The sequence below is a fragment of the Natator depressus genome, chromosome 3 (genome assembly GCF_965152275.1).
Source record: "Natator depressus isolate rNatDep1 chromosome 3, rNatDep2.hap1, whole genome shotgun sequence".
Taxonomy (NCBI): Eukaryota; Metazoa; Chordata; order Testudines; family Cheloniidae; genus Natator; species Natator depressus.
In genome coordinates this window covers 18,333,790-18,349,085 of record NC_134236.1, presented here as the reverse complement: position 1 = coordinate 18,349,085, position 15,296 = coordinate 18,333,790, and the positions used below count along the sequence as shown (strand labels likewise).

Below are 15,296 nucleotides of genomic sequence, written 5' to 3'. Positions count from 1 at the left end.
ATAATAAATCATAGCAATGGCCCATTTATACTACTGACTCAGTCTCCAACAATGCTCATGATTTCAGCATCACCTCAGAAGCAGGTAAGAATAAGTAATAAGTGACACAAATGATAAAGCAGAGAAGTATGCACAAGAGTAACTACATCAGCCTTGAAACTAGAAAAACAGGACTTAATTTAGGAAGCAGCTTTCAAAACACGCTGAATAGTGAAAAGAAAAAGGAGTACTTGTGGCACCGTAGAGACTAACCAATTTATTTGAGCATAAGCTTTCGTGAGCTACAGCTCACTTCATCGGATGCATACTGTGGAAAGTGTAGATCTTTTTATATGTACACACAAAGCATGAAAAAATACCTCCTTTTCATGCTTTGTGTGCATATATAAAAAGATCTTCTACACTTTCCACAGTATGCATCCGATGAAGTGAGCTGTAGCTCACGAAAGCTTATGCTCAAATAAATTGGTTAGTCTCTAAGGTGCCACAAGTACTCCTTTTCTTTTTGCGAATACAGACTAACACGGCTGTTACTCTGAAAGCTGAATAGTGAATAACTTTAGAGATATAAAAAACAGTTGCGGTATGAAATTACAAAATAAATTAGTGGAATATAATTTGTTTCCATAGGCATAAGGAATACAAAACAAATGTGAGCGTGAACATATCAAAACTGTCTAATTTCAATGCAAAATGTGTAGCTTAAATGTATGGGTGTTTCCTTCCTTTAAGGCCCACTGTCTTTTGTGGAAAACAATCTGCCCAAAATCCAGGATATGCTTCCACTTAAGAATGCAAACACTTCTGGTCAAAAATGTAAGCATTTACATATAGCACCATAAATGCACAACCTGCTTTATAAAACACAAAGCAAGAGTCTCTTCCCCAAAGGATGTACCATTTAGCAACTTAAACAAAACAGAGCAAGTAATGGAACGTGTGGAAAGATAACTAACTGGTGAGCAGAAAGACCAAAAAAAGGATTCATAGAAAGAGGCGTTTAAGAGAAGGATTTGCTTACACATTCTGTCACCACACTCAGAATAACCATTTTTATAACAACAACAAGGAGTCCGGTTCCACCGGACTTCTTGTTGTTTTTGTGGATACAGACTAACACGGCTACCCCCTGATACTTGACACTTTTCTAGAGTTCCCTTCACAGAGCTGTTATCTTTACCATTTGCTCTACTTAAACCAACCACAAATATATACTTCCCAATGCTATCAAGTTTAGAAAACTGGCCACCACCCATTCTTACAAATACAAATCTGAACCAGAGTATTATGAAACAACCATACACAGTAAACACTTTCAGCTGTTCACATTTGCACAATAAGTTACCATCACACAAGAAAAATCAGTGAACACAGGGTTAAAACCAAAGTGAACAAATGATTCTTAAAATTAATCTGAACTGCATTTAGCCTTTATAAAGCTTAGCCTACTTCCTCCAGTTACTGCTTTATCTGTCATATTTGTTATGTAGTAATAAATCAGCCATCTCTTTCTGTCACATGAATGGCCAAGTTCTCTTCCAAGTACAGCCACCAACTTTTTCTACCAAACACCAACTAGCACCCCTCCTCGTGAAAATTACACATTTGCAGCTTTAGTTGTTCTTCCTGAATTATTGTACCATTTAACTCAGAGTATGGGATTTCTCTAGTACATCAGAGTCCTCAACTTCTTCATAGCACCAGTCTGGAGCTATTCTTGCTTCTTTACCATTATTGGATCTTTAGCTCTTATAAAAATGAGGTAACTTCTGGTGCTCTCCCTTGAAGCAGCAAAATTCAGCATGTCTACAAAGCAAACTTTCCCTTCAAGCTCTTATGCAAAAAGAGATTTCTTTTTAAGTCAGAATATGTAAAAACATGATTGGGAGGAGGTTGAAAACAATAACTGAATATATCAAATCAAGTATAACATTAAGCAAGTGAATGGCTAAGATTGAAGGCATACCAATTCCCTGTAACTTCCTTCCAAGCGGATTAATATTTAACCTTTATATTGTCAAATATGAGCAGACTGCAGAAGAGATAAAACAATCATCATCCCCAGCTTGTTCTTCAAGACAGCAACCCAGCAGTAAAGTACAACTGCAGGGCTACAAGTCTAATTATCGGTCAGATGCTCTTTTCCTAAGGTATCTTCTAAAGGAAAGTAATCACCAGTGGGAAAAGATCTCAGAAGCACCAAAACATCTCGTGTGTTACTATCTCTTCTGTATTTACACTCTCCCCCTACCAAATTACTTGGTCAAGGTATAGTCAAGGTCCAGACTCCAGAGGAAATAAAAAATAGTAATGATGATGATAGTAGTAAGCAAATAAAAATATTTCACAGTCTAAAAGCATCCAGATTTGGCCCGCGGTCCACCTATTGACTGCACCTGGCTTAGAGCGCCTTCATTTAAAGCGCTAGGGCTCTGCCGATGCAACATTAAGTGTAGACATGCCATAGGTCCACTGCCTCTACCCCTGCTGTAAGGAGAAAGAACAAGTACCCAGTCCCAGCTAGGAGTAGCCATGGATGGGGGGACAGGGAATGGTCCCCCAAAGCTCCCTGGGTAGACCAGGAGAGAGAAAGTGGGGGAAGGGGGCAGTTGGCCAGTCCCTCCAGGGCAGCCCCCCCCGGGGGGGGGGGGAAGAGTAGGGTTGGGGGAGTAGGAGGCCACCGGCCCCCTGCCGAGGGCATGGGGGGGGGTATGGGGTGACCGGCTCCCCCCTGCCTAGGGTGCCCCAGCAGGTGGGAGTTTGGGTTGGGGACGTAGGGAGGCGGCCGGCCGCCCCCAGGGCAGTGGGGGTTGGGCTGGGGGGCGGCCGGCTTCCCCCAGGGGACTCTCCTGCCTTAGCCCGTGCCCGGCTCCCGGGCAGCCCCTGCCCGGCGGCGGCGGCGGCGCCCCCCCCAGTCCCGCCTTACCCATGCTGTGCGTGCCCGCCCGGGCCGGGGGAACCGCTCCCTCTCCTGCCGCCGCCAGCCGCTCCTCCTCCCGCTGCCGCGCTCAGGCCGGGCACGGCGGCTCCATCTGGCTGGCCGCGGGGGCGGAGCAGCTGCTATAAGCCGGCGAGGCCCCGAGGCAGCCGCCGCCGCCGCCGCAGACTCCCCTGGGCGAGACCCGCTCTGGCAGCGGCCGCGGCAGCTCGAGCTCCCGGGTGGGGTCGGGTGGGGTGGAGGGGGCGCCACATCCCGCGAGAGCTCGGCGCCCGCCCGCCGCCGCCCTGCTCCGCGCTGGGTTCTGCCCGCTGTTGCCAGGTGCCGTGACGTGCGTCCCGCCCCGGCCCGGGCCGAGAGCGGGGTCCGGAGCCGCCTCTCGCCCGAGTGTCTGCCCTTCCCCCACATGGCACTGCCTCCCCCCAGGATCTTCTCACTCCCGCCAGGGGGAGGGAAGAATACCCAACCCCAACCCCCCCCCCCCCCCCACACACACACACAGGGGAGAGACGTTCCCCCCACGTAACCACACAGGGCACATACACCCCCACGAGAGAAACCCCACCTCCCCCTTCTCCCCCCCGGGAGATCCACACTCACACAGGAAGAAATTTCCTCACCCCACACTCGGGAGATACATTCACACACACACACACACAATCTTCACACTCAGGGGAGATACATGCACGCACTCACACAGGGAGAAATCACACACATACACTCAGGAAAGATATACACGCACACAGAGATGGATAAATTCTCCCTACACACAGGTAGATCCATACACATACAAAAGAAATTCTTCTCCTCTCTCCCCTCCACCCCACACACTCACACAAGAAATTCTCCCCCCACATATTTCAGAGTAACAGCCATGTTAGTTTGTATTCGCAAAAAGAAGAGGAGGACTTGTGGCACCTTAGAGACTAACCAATTTATCTGAGCATAAGCTTTCGTGAGCTACAGCATCTGATGAAGTGACTGTAGCTCACGAAAGCTTATGCTCAAATAAATTTGTTAGTCTCTAAGGTGCCACAAGTCCTCCTTTTCTTCTCCCCCCCCCCCCCCCCACATATACACACACACTGGAGATCCCCTGCATACGTACAGCATGGGAGATACACACAGGTGATTTTCAAACCCTGACCCCCTGTGTGGCAGTATGAGGGGGTGGGAGGCTTACTACTAGATTGCTGTTACATCTAACCCGTGATACTTCTTTGGAAAAAAATCATCCCTTTCATAGATTTTAAGGCTAGAAGAGAATTTTATGATAATCTCTTCTGACCTCCTGCGTAACAGTAGACATAGAATTTTCACCAATCAATTTCCTGCATCTAGTCCAATTATTCTGAGGTAACATGATCTGCACCTAAAAACTTGATTAGAAGGGGATCCTCTGGGAGTCCAGATATGAAGTCTGGAAATGGACTGAAGTTGAACAAATACTCTCAGCTTCTGCAATAACAAACATTTGGCTCTAGTAACTCCATCCCTATCTGCATTCTCCACATTCACTTTCAGCAATGCAAGGTTGTTCCCTTCCTTAAGAACTGATGCATGAGTTTCCACACCTATTCTCTCTTTCAGTGGATTTTCTGCCTTTTTGTGTGTGACCAAATCCAAAGGCAAGTCTACACTACAAAATTAAGTTGACCAACGTTACGTTGACATACAGTCACTGCAGTAGTTAAAATCACTATTGTACGTTCACACTGTGCTCTTTGTGTGCATGGTGTGTGTCTCCTCACCAGGAGTGCTTGCACTGATTTAACTGTCAGTGTGGGGCATTGTGGGTTGGCTTCTGAAAGGCAGCAAGAGTCGATGTAAGCAATGCAGTGTCTACACTGACACTGCATTGACCTAACTACATCGACCTAAGTGCTACGCCTCGCAGGAAGGTGGAGTTATTAAGTTGGTGTAGTGGGTGAGAGCTACATCAGTGAGAGCTATATTTTAGTGTAGAAGCTTACAGAGTTAAGGCGACGTCGACCTAACTCTGTAGTAAGAAAAGGAGGACTTGTGGCACCTTAGAGACTAACAAATTTATTTGAGCATAAGCTTTCGTGAGCTGCAGCATCCGATGAAGTGAGCTGTAGCTCAAGAAAGCTTATGCTCAAATAAATTTGTTAGTCTCTAAGGTGCCACAAGTCCTCCTTTTCTTTTTGCAGATACAGACTAAGGCCTGGTCTACACTAGGGGGGGATTGATCTAAGATACGCAACTTCAGCTACGAAAATAGCGTAGCTGAAATCGACGCATCTTAGATCACCTTAGAATCACTTACTTCACGTCCTCGCAGCGTGGGATCAATGGCTGCCGCTCCCCTGTTGACTCCGCTTCCGCCTCTCGCCCTGGTGGAGTTCCAGAGTCGACAGCAGAGCGATCGGGGATCAATTTATCGCGTCTACACTAGATGCGATAAATCGATCCCTGATAGAACGATCACTACCCACCGATCCGGTGGGTAGTGTAGATGTGGCCTAACACGGCTGCTACTCTGAAACCTGTAACTCTGTAGTGTAGACCAGGCCCAAGAATCCCAAAGCAAAACAATGGAGCAACCATAATCCTGTAACTGCCAATGGAAAAGTAGCATGTAGGCACTAGCTTACCTCACAATGAGCAGCAAAGCAAATCATTGGGGCATATCTCTGATGTAACTCCAATAAAGTAAATTTCACCAGGAATTAATTTGGTTTATATATTTAGATTTATAAAATGACAAGAGGCATACATCTGAACACTCTGTTTCAGTACTAAATAAACCAGGCCAGAAAGCATATAAAAAAAACCATCACATTCCCCACTTCCTCTATATATCACCCCATCAATATTTGTTGCTTCAGTGACACTCCTGAAAAGATGGACCTTGCAATAGGTTTGAGTTACTTTGAACTAAAGGGGTATAGTGCCAGTATAGCATTTAGACTCTGTGACACACACACACCCCGCCAGAAGGATGCAGGTTCTAGCTTGCTGTGGGGAATTATCCCTTGCATTGGGGATCGAGCCTGCACAGATCTTAAAGCAAGTCACTGCTGAAGCTGGGTGCCTAGAAATTCATGCTCTTCTAGGGAAAGAACTACTGGATTGTGATCTGATTGGCCTGAGGGTTGGGATCCATATCTGAACCCTTAAGCCCATTTCTAGAGAGAAGAGTTTGCTGACTAAGAAGGGGAATGCATTCCAATAACCCCCTGTCAGCAGTCACCTATCTTGTATGATGAAGGCAGTCTGGCTCAAGCACCTCCACTAATCTCAGCTGTAACCCCTTTTTTTGGTGATTTTATTGTTAATATTTTAAATAAGATGCATTTTTAAGGAAAATAAACACAGGGTGGGGCTGCCACCCTTTAGTTTTTGTGGGAAATCAAAAGACAGTGAAAGAGTTTTCAAATTTCTTGTTAATTTAAACAGGTTTAAAAAAAGATAGTGACTTAGAGGCCAGGAGGACAAGTAAATCCAATGTGGTTTTGATGCACTTTAGGGAATATGAGGCAGCAGGATCCTTTGAAATTAAACAGCACACGGACTTCCCTACTGCAGACGTCCTTTCACACATGATTCAAAATGAGCCATTTTAGCCAGGCTCAGGACAAAATTAGCCTGGTGAGAATGTCGACAATTTCCAGAAGTCATTTTTTTCTGCTTTGGTTATAAGCAGATATTGAGTCATAAGTATAAAAGGTGAAGTCTGAAGCATGGGTGTAAGTAGACATCTGCCCTATCATAGAATATCAGGGTTGGAAGGGACCTCAGGAGGTCATCTAGTCCAACCCCCTGCTCAAAGCAGGACCAATCCCCAATTAAATCATCCCAGCCAGGGCTTTGTCAAGCCTGACCTTAAAAACTTCTAAGGAAGGAGATTCTACCACCTCCCTAGGTAATGCATTCCAGTGTTTCACCACCCTCCTAGTGAAAAAGTTTTTCCTAATATCCAACCTAAACCTCCCCCACTGCAACTTGAGACCATTACTCCTTGTCCTGTCATCTTCTACCACTGAGAATAGTCTAGAACCATCCTCTTTGGAACCACCTCTCAGGTAGTTGAAAGCAGCTATCAAATCCCCCCTCATTCTTCTCTTCTGCAGACTAAACAATCCCAGTTCCCTCAGCCTCTCCTCATAAGTCATGTGTTCCAGACCCCTAATCATTTTTGTTGCCCTTCGTTGGACTCTCTCCAATTTTTCCACATCCTTCTTGTAGTGTGGGGCCCAAAACTGGACACAGTACTCCAGATGAGGCCTCACCAATGTCGAATAGAGGGGAACGATCACGTCCCTCGATCTGCTGGCTATGCTCCTACTTATACATCCCAAAATGCCATTGGCCTTCTTGGCAACAAGGGCACACTGTTGACTCATATCCAGCTTCTTGTCCACTGTCACCCCTAGGTCCTTTTCCGCAGAACTGCTGCCTAGCCATTCAGCATAACATTTTTTATCTCCTGGGGCAACATTTTGGGGTAGATTTTGTCCCCTACATGCTGGTGTAGTGGGTCTAGAACTGTGCCACAAGAGGCTGGAGGAGAATTCCCATGATTCAGGTACAGCGTTTGGCATTATAAATAGCCCTCTGTAGGCCCCTTGCAAGCCAGCAAAAATTCAAAAAGGGATTGGATGTTTATATGGAAGACAACAGTATCCAGAATTATAATAGTTAACGCTATGAAGAGTTTTGGAAGGAATATTAGGCAATCTCTAATTATTAGGAACTGGGACAAGACCTTCATGGAGACCAAATTGTCCAAGAATTGCATTATGTGGGGTTTCGTACACCTCCCTCTGAAGCCTCTCATGTTGGCCATGGTCAGGGACAAGACACTGAACTGGATGACACATACTCAATGATCCAGTTCCAGTATGGCAATTCAAATGTTCCTTAGCCCCAACACAGGGGGTAGGGATGAGAGGAATTGTGTCGAGGATGGGAGGTGGTGTCTCCATGACACGTACTGCTACAGAGATTCTGAGCTACTCTGGGCTGCATAGCAACCCTGTAGCAAGGCAATGATTCACTGGTGCAGCACTTCCTGCTGGTCATCTCAGAAATTAGCTCTTTCTAGCCCAGAGCGTCCTCTGCAGGCTGGTGTCTCACCTGCCGCTGGCCCCCGTGTCCCTCCTGGACCCCAGTGCCTCTTTAGCTCAGGGTTCTGCCCCCAGCAGTAACCCACACTCTGGGTCTCCCCTCCCAGGGGAACCCCCAACCCTCTAAACCCACCTTGCCTCAGGGGCTACTGCCAGTCATCATCTAGCCCCCGCTCACTGGGGCAGACTGCAGTGTAATGGCCCCTCATCATTAGCAAGGGGTTAGGACAAGCTACCTCTGCCTATTCCTAGGCTGCCCCTCTGCAGCCCCAGTACCTTTGTAGGCCTTCACCAAGGCCTGCAGCCTGGGGGGTTACCAGGCCAGAGCTCCCCAATTCCTCTTGCCCTGTTCCCCAGCCCAGCCCAGCCCAGCCCTGCTCTCAGGTAGCTGGCCCATCCCACTCAAAGGCTAGAATGAGACTCCTCTTCTACTCCTGGCTCACAGCCCTCTTATAAAGGCCAGCTGGACCCTGATTGAGCTGGCCACAGCTGTGGTCAGTAACAGCAGTCAGCTTCCCCCAGCTGTTCTTAATCCCTTTCCCTGCTGCAGCCCTCTCCAGGGCTGCTTTTAACCCCTTTTCTGCAGGAGTGGGGTAGCCACCACACTACAAACCCCCAGACAGGCATTAAGAAGTTACTGTAAACTAGAGAACCCCTAGCTCTGCTCTGATTTACACTGGGGACCAGAGATGAACCGTACCTGCCGATAGTCGGTGTGAGCATATCCATGTGAGCATGCTCAATACAAGCCAAGCAGTAAATGTGGGGGGGCACGTGACCCCACATGCCCTCTCCATGCATCACCTCTGCTGGGGATCCTTTCCACCTCCAGAGGAACCCAAAATCCCTAAAATGGCATAAAGGCACCTCTTCCCTCCCTTCCCCTGGCCTGCACCATCTATGGAGGCACACCCTAGAACAGTGGTGGGCAACTTGCAGGCAGCACACCACATGCAGCCCATCAGAGTAATCCACTGGCGGGCTGCCAGACAGTTTGTTTACATTTTCACAGCCACCCGCAGCTCCCAGTGGCCCCGGTTCATCATTCCCGGCCAATGGGAGCTGTGGGAAGCGGCGGTGAGCCCATCCCTGCAGCCCACACCACTTCCCGCAGCTCCCATTGGCCCGGAAGATGTTGGCAGCAGATGTTGGCAGGTATGAAAATATCAAATGTTACATATATGAGTAAGTATTGCTATTATTTTATTATAAGATGTTACAATGGAAGACCATGACTCAAGAACAGATTATATTATGTTATAAATTGACCAATCTGAGAATGATACAAACTGTCATCACTAAAGACAACCCTTTTCCCATCCCACAGAAAAGCAGGAACATTGACAGAATCTTTTCACACTAATCTCAGTCTAAATACGGAACTTGATCGCTTTTCCCACTATAATCATCTTGAAATGACTCCATTGCTTCATAATTTATGAACCTTGAATCTGGAGCATTTCAAACTTGTTAAAATACACAGAAATACAAGAATTGAAGTTTTTCCAAATAAAACCACATCACTGGGATTAAAGCCATTATGTTTTCAGGCACTATCAAGAATGATTCATAGGTTGTAATAACTGTGCATAGCTCTTTAACCAACTGGGTTCCGCCAAGGGTCACCAGCCCAGGTCAGGTTTCAGAGTAACAGCCGTGTTAGTCTGTATTCACAAAAAGAAAAGGAGTACTTGTGGCACCTTAGAGACTAACCAATTTATTTGAGCATGAGCTTTCGTGAAGTGAGCTGTAGCTCACGAAAGCTCATGCTCAAATAAACTGGTTAGTCTCTAAGGTGCCACAGCCCAGGTCAATCTTTTATTCTTTTAGCAATCAGAAAAAAAATGGGTTTCTGCTTAATCTTTAGCATAGCCACTGCCAGAAACAGACTGTTCTCCAGCCCCCACCACCAAGGAGTTAAGTAGCCTTGACCATAATGCTGACCTTTAATTTTCAGTAACAGTTTCTACTAGGCAATGTTGCATTATTGAAAAAGACAGGTCTGTGTTTCAGGACACATCACTCAAAAAACATCTCTATTTAGACTGAGAAAAGGATTGACTCCCTCTGCTGGTCTGTTTAGAAGCAGCTCAGTTCGAAGAAGAGCATACATTTGATTTCCAGAAAACACTATGCCATGCACATGACTGTTTAAGTATTTATCAACAGAGGAACAGTCATTGGGACAGAGATAGAGAAAGAGTGACTGTGTGGCCCAGTGATTAGGGCATCAAGGTGGGAGGTCCTGGGTCCAGTCACTCTGTTCCAACCACTCTTCTATTATTTATCCAGTGCTCAACAGCTTCAACAGGAGAGACTGAGGAAGGCCCACATCAGACTACCCCATAACTTAGTGGTTAGCAAACTCTCCTGAGAGGTGGGAGACCTCTGTTCAAATCCGTCCTGCACCACTGGCAGAGAGGCGCTCTGACCACTGGGCTAAAAGTTATCAGGTGGGACACTTTGCCAGTGGGTTTCACAAACATTTTCTGACAGCAAAGGAATGAAGAAACTTAGATATTGGGTTTAATTCATGGCTTTGGAGGGGAGTGTGTCTACTGGGCACAAACTTTCTCCCTGGCATGTCCCCTTCTGCCTTGTCCCCTCCAACATGTCCCTGTCCCAGTCCTGTCACTTCCTCACCTCTAGTTCCTCCTCCCAGTCCCGTTTTCCTCATCTAGCCAGTCCCAGTCTCCACTCCTCAGGCTACTCACCTAGTTTCAGTCTCCTTGCCCCACAAGTTCTAGTGTTACCCTACAGAATCCCTGTCCCAGTCTCCGCCCTTGACTCCGCATCGACTTGTCCAGCCAGTCCCATTTCCAGTTCTTTCCTTCCCAGCTCTTCATCCAATCTGTCTCTCACCTCCATCCCTGGCCAATGTCACCCCACCACCCGCTCATGTTTTCCATCCCCACTGGTCCTAGTCCATTTTCCTCCCTCTGGCTCCTCTTCTAATCTCAGTATCCTTCTCCACCAAACTCTTTGTCTCAATATATTTTCCCAGCCCTTCTAGTTCTCCCCACACACCCAACTCTATCAAATCTGTCTCCCCCTCTTCTCCCAATCCCACTCGTTCTCAGTCCCAGCTTCCTAGAACCTACCCATCACAGCCCTTCCTGGCTCCTCGTCTGATCTCAGTCTCCCTGCCCACCTACTGGCTTCTAATCCTTCTATCCCACTTCCCTTCCCAGCTCCCAGCCTTCTTGCCCAGCCAGTCCCACTTTTTCTCTCCCTGCCAGCCTCCAGTCCCAGTTTCTGCTCCCCTCCTCAGGCTCCCTCTCCCAATCTATGGCCCCTGCGTACCTCCTGTAGGTTTGGCTCTTGTCCCCTCTGCATTCAAATCAGGCAGCTTCTTCCTTCATAGGTGGGCCCCCAAGGGGGTCAGTGAGAACACAGGAGAGAGAAACTCCCTGCTGTCACTTCAAGCAACCAGACCCAGCACAAGCCTGCAGCATCCCAAAGCAGCGCTTACAGGAAAATTGTTCTCTGTCCCAGCCAGTGCAGACAGAATTTCTGGGGAATTTAGTTGCTAAAATCTGAAAAATCTCCACTGAGCATATGCAAAATGTAATTTTTCAAAGGCTTATAACTTGGCCAAATTTGGATGGATGGCAAAAAGCACCTGGCTGACACAAAAACCACCCCCAAATTTCAAATAACTGCTCCAACATATTGGGGAGCTAGAGCTTTTCAAAGAAAGAGTCACCAGAATTATTTTTTTTTAACATTGGCAAACACAACATATTTTTCCCCAGCCAGGTTCTTGGAGCTGACCCATTTTGGCTGAAATTTTCCAGAAACCTTCAACCTGAGGCAGACACCTGGCCTGGAAAATTTCAGCCCAAATGGTTGAAGTTTATACCTTTGCCAAACGACTGAAAACAGGGTCTTATGAGGGTGAGTATTAGGCAAACTTAATTATAGGTGGTGTTAGCAACCCTACCTGTAATAACACTTTCTTTTTCTGGAAGGATACTGATATGATGGGATATAGTTAAAGCCAGGCAAATGCTTTAATTTTCTGATCTAGTAGTAGCTCATATCGACCAAATTACACAAATGCACATTACAAAATATTGTCTTGAATCTTCCTGGATGTGATTGTCTGAATGAAAACTGAAATATGGCCAAATAGCTGAGCACAGGAACTCTTGAGTTCTAATGTCACTTATTTGCTCTGGTAAAGTTTCCCCAACTATATTAGGGGGATGATACTTTCCCTCAATAAGAGTTTATAGTTAGTGTTGGTGAAGTGTTTTTAAGATTTAAAAAGTACTATTAAAATTCTAAATGAAGACTCAGAAATGTCAGTTTCTTTGCCCACCTGTTAATTGAAATAGGAGTATCTGTAACTGACATTATGGGATCTTAAAAGAAAGGTACGAAAGGGTTACCTGAAATTCAAGCTAAAAACAGGCAATGAATTAATTACATATCAGTCATGAGGCCTTCATTAATGATAAGTTGTAAAGCTAGTCACCCCACTGTTAGCTATTCCTTTTTTTTTTTAAACCCTTAAGGTCCCTTTGCAGAGTTTGGTTCATTTACCCAGACTGCTGCTGCTTCTTCTTCACCTTATCCCATTAATCAGAATCAGCGGCTCTTGTTCTTTGTTTGTGAGTGTTTTTTGTCAAGTGGATCTTCCAAGCTGATACCAAGCTGACATCTTCATATCCTCCTTCAGTGTTTCAAACCACCTTTTTCTAGGTCTTCCTCATGGTCTTTGTCCAGCGACTACTTGTACTTTCTGGCCAACATATCCCCCAAGGTTCCAAGGTCAGAAGGGACCATTGTGATCATATACTGTACAACACAGGCCAGAGAACTTCCCTAGAATAATCACTAGAGCAGATCTTTTAGAATAACAGCCAATCTTGATATAAAAATTGTCAGTGATAGAGAATCCATCATGACCCTTGGGAAATTGTTCCAATGGTTAATAACTCTCCTTGTTCAAAATTTACACCTTATTTTCAGGATGAATTTGTCTAGCTTCAACTTCCAGCCATCGGCTTGTGTTATACTTTTCTCTACTAAATGGAAGAGCCCATTATTAAATATTTGTTCCCCATGTAGGTGCTTACAGACTGTACTCAAGTCACCCCTTAACCTCTTTGTTAAGCTAAATAGATTGAGCTCCTTGAGTCTGTCACTGTAAGGCATGTTTTCTAATCTTTTAATCATTCTAATGGCTCTTCTCTGAACCCTCTTGAATCAATTAACATCCTACTTGAATTATGGACACCAGAAATGGATACAGTAGTCCAGCCACAGTTGCACCAGTGCCAAATTCAGAGGTAAAATAACCTCTCTCTCCTACTTGTGATTCCTCTGTTTATGCATCCAAGGATTGCATTAGCCCTTTTGGCCACAGCATTGCACTGGAAGCTCATGTTCAGCTGATTATCCACTGTGACCCCCAAATCTTTTTACGAGTCACTTCTGCCCAGCATGGAGTCCCCCCTCGTGTAAGTATGGCCTGCATTCTTTGTTCCTACATGTATACATTTACATTTAGTGATATTAAAACACATATTGTTTGCCTGAGCCCAGTTTACCAAGCAATCCTGATTGCTCTGTATCAGTGAGCTGTCCTCTTCACGATTTACTACTTCCCTATAGCTCGTCATCTCACATGACCCAGTCATAGAATATCAGGGTTGGAAGGGACCTCAGGAGGTCATCTAGTCCAACCCCCTGCTCAAAGCAGGACCACTCCCCAACTAAATCATCTCAGTCAACAATCCCTTTGTTTTTCTATGATGGGGTCTACCTTTCAACAACGTAAAGTAGTTCTCTCTTCCTCATTGGCCAGCATTCCAACCTGTACGTCATGGCTGACCTAATCAGAATCTTGTACACTTTGCTTTTTAGTTTATTTGGCATATTCTTATCTCAGAGAGTTCCCATCAACTCCCTCCATTGTAGGCAGTCATGCCCAGTGGTCAGAGCAGGAGTCAGAATCTGAATGCCAGAGCCAAGGCAGAGTCAGAGCCAGGGATCGGAGCTGAAGGTCAAAACTGAAGTCAGAGCCTGAATGCCAGACCCAAGGATAAGGACAGAGTCAGAGCCAGGAACCAAGGCTGAAGGTCACAATGGGATTACGGGAGTCAGGGAAGGCAGAAGCAGGGCTGGTTCCAAGGCAGGAGCAAGGCTGGGACAGGACTGGAACAAGGCCGGATGTAGGGCAGGGTTTAGGCTGGAGCAGTGCAGAAGCAAGGCAGGAACAGAGCTTGGAGTGAGGGGAGCACAGGGAGGCAGAGGGCATTGATTAGAAACTCGGCACCTGCCAAGGGGTGCTCGCCCTCAGCTCCACCCAGGCCCCGACCCCACTCCACCCCTTCCCCCAGTGCCCCACCCCCACCCTGCTTCTTCCCATCCCTGCTCCGCCCCACCTCTTCCCGCCCCTGCCCAGTTCCGCCCCCTCCCCCGAGTGCGCTGTGCCCTTGCTCCTCCCCCCACCCCAGCACCTCCTGATGCCACAAAACAGCTGATGCGCAGCAGGCAACTAGTAGGTGGTAGGAGGGAAGGGGAGGCGCTGATTGGCAGGGCCCGCCAGCTGGCGGGCGGCTCTGGGGAAGGGGAGGTGCTGATATGGGGGTCTGCCAGTGGGTGCTGAGCACCCACCATTTTTTCCCCGATGGGTGCTCCAGCCCCAGAGCACTCACAGAGGTGGCGCCTATGGCAGAGAATCCACAGCCTTGTGCATTGAGCGGCTGCTGATCCTCTGCAGCAGCTTGGCTTAAGATCAAGATACCTGCCTGGCATAGCCGATCAGGTGGTTCTGCTGCAGCCCAGCTGCACTCCTTGGGTGCCTGGTCGCTGGGCACGTGCAGCTGCAGGCCCTTCTTCCTGACAGTCCCCATCTGCTTTGAGGGTGCCTCCGAGATGCCCTGGGGCCTGGTTTCTCAGGGTAGAGGTGGAGAAAATCTCACAGCAGATCTGGGGCACGGATATTTTCCACTGGTTCCCAGGATCATTTATCAGGGCCCTTAAGCTTCCCAGTCTACAAAGTACTGGAGAGTCCCTCAAACCCAGTGGTTCCCAAACTGGGGTTCGTGAACCCCTGGGGGTTCACAGAACATTACAGGGGGTTCACCAGAAAAATTTCACTAATGGTGGCCAGAGGACCCCAGGCATTGCAGACAGCAGGTGGGACCCGGTTGCAGGGCAGACAGCCCAAGCCCCAGTGAGAGCAGGGCAGGGCAGTTGGGGCTGGCATCCCAAGCCCTGGCCCATCAGCGGGGGAGCTGGCAGCCCGAACCACA

General features: G+C 47.3%; 1 protein-coding gene across 2 annotated transcripts in view; it reads right to left on the bottom strand.

The window, feature by feature from the left end:
* CD2AP (CD2 associated protein) overlaps nt 1–3,096 on the bottom strand; it is a 153,423-nt gene extending 150,327 nt beyond the window's left edge. Inside the window, exon 1 of one of the 2 annotated variants that reach the window (XR_012638733.1) lies at nt 2,927–3,096. Coding sequence is in view for 1 of the 2 variants with exons in the window: in XM_074947494.1 (XP_074803595.1) it covers nt 2,927–2,930 (4 nt within the window). In the remaining variant the exon portion in view is untranslated. The remainder of the gene's footprint in view (nt 1–2,926) is intronic. The other variant, XM_074947494.1, reaches the window with a different exon arrangement.
* Between the last annotated feature and the right edge of the window lie 12,200 nt (nt 3,097–15,296).